Here is a 9,153-nt window from a genome sequence, read left to right as displayed (position 1 = left end):
TCTGCACAGCCAAGGAAACAGTCAAAAAAACTAAGAGGCAGCCCACGGAATGGGAGAAAATATTTGCAAATTATACTACAGATAAAAGACTGGTATCCAAGATCTACAAAGAACTTCTCAAGCTCAATATGTGAGAAACAAATAAATCATAAAATGGGCAGAAGATATGAACAGACACTTTTCCAATGATCACATACAAATGGCCAACAGACACATGAAAAAATGTTCAAAATCATTAGCCATCAGGGAAATTCAAATCAAAACCACACTGAGATACCACCTTACGCCAGTTAGAATGGCAAAAATTGACAAGGTAAGAAACAACAATTGCTGGAGAGGATGTGGAGAAAGGGGATCCCTCCTACATTGTTGGTGGGAATGCAAGTTGGTACAGCCACTCTGGAGAACAGTGTGGAGGTCCCTTAAAAAGTTAAAAATTGAGCTACACTATGACCCAGCCATTGCAATACTGGGTATTTACTCCAAAGATACAGACGTAGTGAAGAGAAGGGCCATATGCACAAACACCATATCTTTTACCTCCTTAGTTCAGTGAAATTCCTGCTTTCTGCTGAGACTTTATTCTTCCTTCCCCTCATTCTTTCCCACATGCCTCCATATCCCCATACTGCCCCCACCCAGGGAACTGTCAAACATCCATAGGAAAAAGCACCCAAGGTGAATGTAGAACTCATTTCCTTGTCCTTCCCTTCTTGGAATTGTAACCCCTGAAGTCTTGCCTGTGTTGAGTGTTCTCCAGTGCCTTCAAATGATTGTATTAGGTATTCTGTCCACATGTTATGGTTACTTTTGGTGGAAAGGTTAGTTTACTACAAGCTGCTTAGCCATGACAAAACCAGAAATTCTTTTCTGTTGCTTCTCAGTTCCTTCACTTTCCAAAGATGATCTTGTAGCAAAACCATGCGAAAGTGCAGGGACAAATTAGAAACAAGTGATTATAGGGACTGGCATACACACAAGTTTTATTGCAAGCAGCTCCAGATTCCCAAGGAGAAGTGGGAGCGGGGGAGTCCTGCTTACAGTAAAGTAAGTGGGAGCGGGGGAGTCCTGCTTACAGTAAAGTAAGAGGTAACACCAGAACCACAGAGAACAGATTTAGGCTTTTTTTTTTTTCTGTATAGGAGGTGCTCAGCAATTGTAAACCAGTAAATATATTTACCCAGGAGTTCTATTAGTCACTTGACTGGTTCTCCTTGAACTCCCTCCCAGGTCCTAAATGAAAGGTCATCTTAATATTGAAATGTCTTCACCAATTCAACAACCCTGATCTGTAGATGAAGAGAATGAAGGTTAGGAATCAGGAGTGGCATGTTGAGGACAATAACTTTAGTGGTAAAAAATAAACATTTCTTATCCACCACCCTTTTTACTAGCTGAAGTTGCTTTTTTGTTACCAACTAATCCTATATTTCTATCTTAAGGACTCTTCAATTATTTTCCCATCAGTAATTAAGGAAGTCTCAATCATTTGCCAGTTAAACAATGTTCGTTTCCTTACTATACATAAAATTCTACGAACAGTAAGATAACAGAACAATACCCCAATAGGAAAATAAGCAAAAGGATAGAGACAACATGCAGAAAAGATTCTTTTTTAAAATTTATTTAAATATTTTTATTGATTTATTCGACAGAGAGAGAGAGACCTCAAGCAGGGGGAGCAGGAGGCAGAGGGAGGGGGAGAAGCAGACTCCCCACAGAGCAGGGAGCCCAATGTGGGGATCCATTCCAAGACCTTGGGATCAGGACCTGAGCTGAAGCAGATGCTTAACCAACTAAACCACCCAGATGCCCCATTCAGAAAAGATTCTTAAACATATGGAAAGTAAGGAGGGCATGTGTTCTAATGAGCACTGGGGATTATACACAACTAATGATTGTTGAACACTACATCAAAAACCAATGATGTACTATATGTTGGCTAGTTGAACATAATTTTAAAAAGCATATGGAAAGAACACTCATTCATAAAAAGATAAAGGTAGAATAAGCCTATAACTGTATCTCATTTTTAACCCATTGGAGTGACAAAGATCAAGCAACTTGATAACCATTGTGTGGCTGAGGATGGTGAAATGGCTTCCCTCATGCCTGCTTGTGGGAGAACAAATTTTACAAGCTCTATACAGGACAATCAGGCAACTTCAATCAAAATTTAGAAGACATACCCCCAGTAACCCAGCAACCCAACTTTAAGGTACTCAGTCTACAGATATTCTCACACATGTGGGAAATGATGAAAGTATGAGAATATACATTACAGTATTGCTATCATAGCAAAATATTGAGGAAAATGTCAGTTCCTATTAACAAAAGACTAATTAAATAAGCTATGGTTCCATCATACAATGGAATACTGTCTTTGATCTTATAAAATGTGAGGTAGCTCTATATGTAATGTTATATAATATCTCCAAGACTATGCTTTGGGACTTATTATTATTATTGAAGTATTGTTGACATCCAAAACATACTGTTAAATGAAGAAAGCAAGGTGAGTAGCCAAGTATAACTAATTTTCATGTAAATGTATAGACTCTGGGAAGGAGATCCAGAAACTGATAACAGAGGTTGGTTCACATGAGGAGAATTTGGTGTCTGGGGAACAAGAGAGTAAAGGAGGTGTTTGCTTCATATCCCTTTTGAACTCTTTAAATTCTTTGGTATATGTTTGTATTATTATAAAAAAATTAAAAATAATAATACTGTTGTTTTTAAGCAGATTTTCTAACAATTATATTTAGAAAACCACTCCTCCTACCCCCACCAACAATTCTAGGAGTCCTGAGGAACCTATTCATTAATAAAAAAAATTGAAGTAGGGTCCAAAAAACATCTTAACATATTTTCACTCAGACTTTTTGGCACTTCAGAGAAAATATGATAAATGTCTTTTCCCTCTTAGAGCTTCTACAAATATCCTGTGACAAACTGTAACTACTTTATCACATTTATATTTAGACATCCTCCCTCTCGTTCAACTATATACTCTTGTTTTTGTTGTTGAGAACATAAAATACCAGACATTGAACCAGGAAATAAATTTGATATGTAAGTACATAAGAGACATTTTCTTCCCTCATAGGGCTCACAGTCTCATAGTAGAGATGCATTATAAAATTGCAAGTGTTTTCTTTTTATTAAATGGTACAAGTGCAATAATAGGGGAAAGACTAAATACTATGAAAGATCATGAGAAGTAGCATGTGTGCAAGCATGGATTTGTATCACGTGAAAGAAGATTTAAGCATAGCTCCTCATAGGGCATTTTCTTTTTGCAAGTACACCTCAGGTTACAGAACAAAAGTGCTTCTAATAAAAGACATCCATATTGGTAAGGAAAAGATAAATTGTCACTATTTGCAGATGACATAATATTCATTGAAAACCCTAAAGACTCCACCAAAAAATTATTAGAATAAGTGAACTCAGAGACAAACCATAAAGGTTCTTAATCATAGGAAACAAACTGAGGGTTTCTGGAGGGGAGGGGAGGTAAAGATATGGGGTCACTGGGTGACAGACATTAAGAAAGGCACGTGATGTAATGACTACTGGGTGTTATATAACACTGATGAGTTAATGACCTCTACCTTGTAAACTAATAATACTTTATATGTTAATCAATCACATTTAAATAAAAAATTAATTTAAAAAAAGAATTGTAGGGGCGCCTGGGTGGCACAGCGGTTAAGTGTCTGCCTTCGGCTCAGGGCGTGATCCCGGCGTTATGGGATCGAGCCCCACATCAGGCTCTTCTGCTATGAGCCTGCTTCTTCCTCTCCCACTCCCCCTGCTTGTGTTCCCTCTCTCGCTGGCTGTCTCTATCTCTGTCGAATAAATAAAATCTTTTAAAAAAATAAAAAATAAAAAAAGAATTGTAATAATTATACAGTATTTGGATGGAAATAAGAGGTTGCTATGTTTGGAGAAGGTGATGTTTAAATTTGTGATTTTGGAGTAATCTTTTTTCCAAAATTAAGATATAGATACAATGAATTATGATACATGAAAAAAAAGAACAAATGAATTCAATAGATTTTCAGGACACAAAATTAATACTGAGAAATCAATTGTGTTTCTATATACTATTAATGAAGTAATAGGGAAATTAAGAAAACAATCCCAATTACAGTTACACCAAAAAGAATAAAATACCTAGAAATAAAACACCACTAAGAATGTGAAAGATCTGTAGTCTGAAAATTATAAAACTTTCATGAAAAAAATTGAAGATGATACAAACAAATGGAAAGATATTCTATGCTCACGTTTGGAAGAATTAATATTGTTAAAATGTCCATACTACTCAAAGCAATCTATAGATTCAATCTCTATCAAAACAAAAACAGCATTTTTCACAGAACTAGAACAAATAATCCTAAAGTTTGTATGGAATCACAAAAGACTCCAAATATCCAAAGCAATCCTAAGAAAGAAGAACAAAGCTTGAGGTATCACAATTCCCAATTCCAAGATATACCACAAAGCTGTAGTAATCGAAACGGTACAGTACTGGCAGAGGGCTGCCTGAGTGGCTCAGTGGGTTAAGTGTTCAACTCTTGATTTCAGCTCAGGTCATGATCTCAAGGTCATGAGATCGAGCTCTACATTGGGCTCCATGCTAGGCATGGAATCTGCTCAAGATTCACTCTCTCTCCCTCTTCCCCTCCTCTCCCTCCCTCTCTCTCTCTCTGAAAAACAAAAACAAAAACAACCAGTACAGTCCTGGCACAAAAAATAGACACACTCTTATGTACATCTCAATTAACGTAATGCCCTTCCTTTAACCATTTATTTTCTACATCTTGAATTATTAACACTACCATGTTTTAATGTCTTCTTCCTTTATATCGGATGAAGCTCTATGTTTTTAAGTGACAGAATATATAAGAAAGTCAGTAAAATAAATTTGAGCAAACAAAGAGAGCTACCCATAGCTCTGCTGTGTGATACACGGAAACAATGACTTTTTAATGTTTCTTCGGTTCATTTAATATTTTTTTCACTCAGCCATCAGAAAGAACGATTACACAACATTTGCAGCAACATAGACAGCACTGGAGGAGATAATGCTAAGTGAAATAAGTCAAGCAGAGAAAGACAATTGTCATATGGTTTCACTCATTTATGGAACAAAAGAAATAGGAAGATCGGTAGGAGAAGGAAGGGAAGAAAGGCGGGTAAACAGAAGGCGGAATGAACCATGAGAGACTGTGGACTCTGGGAAACAAACTGAGGGCTTCAGAGGGGGGTGGGGGATTGGGATAGGCTGGTGATGGGTATTAAGGAGGGCACGTATTGCATGGTGCACCGGGTGTTATATGCAAATAATGAATCATGGAACATTGCATCAAAAACTGGGGATGTACTGTATGGTGGGTGACTAATATAACAAAATAAAAATTATTTTTAAAAAATGATTACGCTAAAAAATTATCCTAGTTACTTTGTAATCATATTTGTTGGTAGTATTAACAAGAGCTATGAATGTTTTCAGGTCTAATATATTCCAGGAACTGTACCAGGCATACATATTCAACAGTATCTGCACACGAGCTCTGAAAAATAGGTGTTAACCTTGCTCAAGAGCACACAGTATGGCGTATGGTATTTGATCCTAAATCAATGTCGTGTTATTTATTTTCCTTTAAGTACAATGAGATAAGACGACTGCTGAGTTATATAGCACTGGCCCATTTTTCTCTCTAGGTTACATGTAGAGCAGCTCCACTCCAATACTGGCCCATCCAAACAAAGAAAGCATTTACATTGATCTCCTATGTGCTTGGGATGGGTTTGAAAAACATTTGGTAGGGAAAATCAACAGGATATGGTGGCTGCCTGCCTATGGGAGGTGACAGAATTAGAAAATGTCTTGAATGATCCTCAGGTTTCTGGCTTTGGCAAATGTCAAGAGTGGAGCCGTGCACCAAGAAACATACAAAAGGGGGAGGGAGCTCTTATAAAGGAAACGATGGCATAAGAAGTATTAAGCAGAGTGGTGATTATAGATTTGAAAGTATAAAAGAGCAAATGACTAAGGAGGCTTATATTTAGAATGGGCACTGACACAGGACAGGGATATGAGGCAAGAAGGGATTAGTAGGCCACAGGTTTAAATGTGACCTTGCTACACATTTGGTCAGAGTCACTAAGACTGTCTGATGATGCTCAGATTGGGTGCTCAGTGATAGTTCATGAACTCAGTAGATTAGCTTTTGGGTGATAATATGGCAAGTCTGAAATGTACTCAACCACTATTTCATTCAATAAATGCCTACTATGCACTATAAACTCAGTCACCTGAGAATATAACTGGGTGCCTCGGTTAAGTGTCTGCCTTGGCTCAAATCATGATTTCAAGGTCCTGGGATCCAGCCCTCTCTTGGGCTCCCAGCTTAGTGGGGAGTCTGCTTCTCCCTCTGAGGGAATGCTCTCTCTCTCAAATAAATAAAATACTTCTTAAAATGAATAAAAAAGAATGAAATCTTGCCATTTGCAACAATGTGGATGAAGTTAGAGTGTATTATGTTAAGCAAAATAAGTCAGAGAAAGACAAATACCATATGATTTCACTCACATGTGGAATTTAAGAGAAAAAAAAACAGATGAACAAAGGGGAAGGGAAAAAGAGAGAGGGAGAGAGAGAAGAAACCATAAGAGACTCTTAATGTTATACGCAATTAATGAATCATCGAACTTTACATCAAAAACCAGGGATGTACCGTATGGTGACTAACATAATAAAAAATATTATTGTAAAAAAAAGAAAAAGAAAAAAAGAAACCATAAGAGACTCTTAATGATAGAGAACAAACTGAGAGTTGATGGAGGGAGGTGCGCTGGGGATGGGCTAAATGGGTGATGGGCATTAAGTAGGGCACTTGTGATGAGCACTGGGTGTTGTATGTAAGTGACAAACCACTAAATTCTAGTCATGAAATGAATATTACACTACATGTCAACTAACTACAATTAAAATAACATTTAAAGAAAAAAAACAAAGCTAAAAAAATGAATTTATCTTATATGTAATAGGGTTTTAACTTGACAGAGAAAGACAAATATATGATCTCACTTCTCTGCAAAATTTAAAAACACAAATGCATAAAAAACAAAAAGCAGAATCAGAAGACAATAAGAGAGCTCAATATAGAACAGGAAAGCTCAATTCCAGGGGCAGGGATGCAGGACAGGGCCAGAAGAGGACCAGGGTCACAGACAAAGTGGTCAATGGTGTTGGGGCCACAAAAGGGGAGTTGTGTGATAAAGTAGATAGGGATCAGATAGCAGAGGAAAGCTGTGACCCAGCACAGGGCCACCAGGTTCATGCAGAGATGGCTGTTCATGATGATAGGATAATGGAGAGGCTGGCAGATGGCCACATACTGATCAAAAGCCATAAGGGGCAGTAAGAGGGTCTCCGTGGTGCCCATGGAGAAGAAGAAGTAGAACTGGAAGAAGCAAGCTGTGAAAGAGATGGTTTTGGTCTCAGATAGGAAGTTCTTTAACGTATTGGGAACAGTCGTGTTGACATAACAGATCTCCAGGAGTGAGAAGTTGGCCAGCAGAATGTACATGGGGGTGTGAAGCCTGCAATCCAGCTTCACTGCACAATGGCCCCGTTCCCCATCAGTGTCAGAATGTAGGACAGAAAGAACAGCATAAAGAGGAGGACCTGAACCTCCCTGGAGCACGGAAAACTCAGGAGTAGGAATTCAGTCACTGTGCTGACTCCTGACATATAAATGGCTTCCTAAGGGATGGAGAAGAAAAGTGACAATGACAAAGATGGCCTTAAACTATCATCTTCAGGATTATTTCCTTTTTGGAGATCCCTAACTCCCTCAGATTCTATTATTCCATTAAATAAATAACATAACTATACTGCTGAAGTCTATGACCTTTGGAGAGTGGTTGGTATGATCAGACTGTGAATCTTTGTATTCTCGCGTTTCTCTTTCAGAATTTTCTCACAGTAAAAGACAGGATGTTATGTGATAAGCAGCATGAAAAAGGTTAATGACAGTACTCACGAATGTAAGTAGGTATGAAAATCATGTATTTTTATCTATAGATTAGGAGATATAGACCCTTGATATTGGACACAGAATTTCAATTACTTAGATCTTTGGAATTAGAGATGCAAATGTTAGGCATCAGAAAGGAAGAAAGGTAATGACACACCGAAATCTTTATGCATTTCACTGTTAATCTGGATGGGAGTTGAATTGTAAGTGATGGTGTCTTAAGGTCATCTGACAACTGAGACAAAAAGCATCAAACATACCATCCATTCTTCAGTATTCATCACGGTTTGTTAATAAAAATTTGAACTCCCAGACACGTACATAATAGGTTTCATATCAGTTCCGTCTTCTACCTGTTGAATTAAAATACTTCTGTAAAACGTGGGTCTACATTACATCTCTACTAATAGGTAGAAAAACTGAGCAATGTATCTAGTGTATTATTTAAGGATTTTTGAGGGTTTTGCCTGAAGTGTCACAAAGTGTCCTAGAAAGGCCTCTAATCTTCTGGCTTATGGATAGAGGCAGAGACTCCCAAACGTCAAATAGTGCCAAGCAGAGGCCTCTGGAAACAAAGAACAGTGGTGGCAGCCATAAACTTTCCCCCTGGACAAAGATTCCCCATCTACTTCCTCACCCCCCTGTCACCCTCATCCTACTCTAGGTGTGGAAGTTTGGCATTGTTTCGGACAGTTGAAGGAGAATCTTTGTGGAAACTTCCTTCTCTGAGTTAGATTTAGATGTTGTGTGATTTCCATGGTGAGAAAAGCAAAACAAAGCCTATGAAATTGCCTACAATTCTGTTGTTAATAGTTTGGTCTTAATTTATTAATTTATTTTAAGAGCCGCTCCATTAGTGAGGGACAGTCATCATTTGGGCCTAAATGACCCAACTGACATGATTGAGTGATGATACTTATTCAGAAAAATACAAGCACAGAATACAGATCCAGACACTTTCAATAAAAGTCTAACTAAGAATATTTATTAATGTAATCGTTATAAAATGCATTACTTTCCAGATTGCATAATGCCATAGCTTGGAGGATGATCTTGATGATTGCAATTAGTGACACAAGGGTTCAGAATAATTCAGAAT

At 37.7% G+C, this 9,153-nt stretch overlaps 1 protein-coding gene and 1 long non-coding RNA gene across 2 annotated transcripts in view; both read right to left on the bottom strand.

Moving 5' to 3' along the window:
- The window catches only part of LOC117800734, a 17,590-nt gene extending 8,650 nt beyond the window's left edge, over nt 1-8,940 (bottom strand). The window contains exons 1-2 of the long non-coding RNA XR_004623156.1: nt 8,315-8,940; nt 1,181-1,289 (exon numbers count right to left, since the gene is read on the bottom strand). This is a non-coding gene — a long non-coding RNA (uncharacterized LOC117800734). The remainder of the gene's footprint in view (nt 1-1,180; nt 1,290-8,314) is intronic.
- On the bottom strand, nt 6,939-8,321 carry LOC105235218 (olfactory receptor 11H6-like). Its single transcript, XM_034653294.1, is given in 2 exon segments — nt 6,939-7,642; nt 7,645-8,321. Coding segments are annotated over 2 exon segments (615 nt in total). The 5' UTR covers nt 7,769-8,321; the 3' UTR covers nt 6,939-7,151.
- Nucleotides 8,941-9,153: the final 213 nt, after the last annotated feature.

This window comes from Ailuropoda melanoleuca, unplaced genomic scaffold (genome assembly GCF_002007445.2).
Source record: "Ailuropoda melanoleuca isolate Jingjing unplaced genomic scaffold, ASM200744v2 unplaced-scaffold7618, whole genome shotgun sequence".
NCBI lineage: Eukaryota > Metazoa > Chordata > Mammalia > Carnivora > Ursidae > Ailuropoda > Ailuropoda melanoleuca.
Note: the sequence above shows the minus strand (reverse complement) of the source record. Positions and strands in the feature narration are given on the sequence as shown.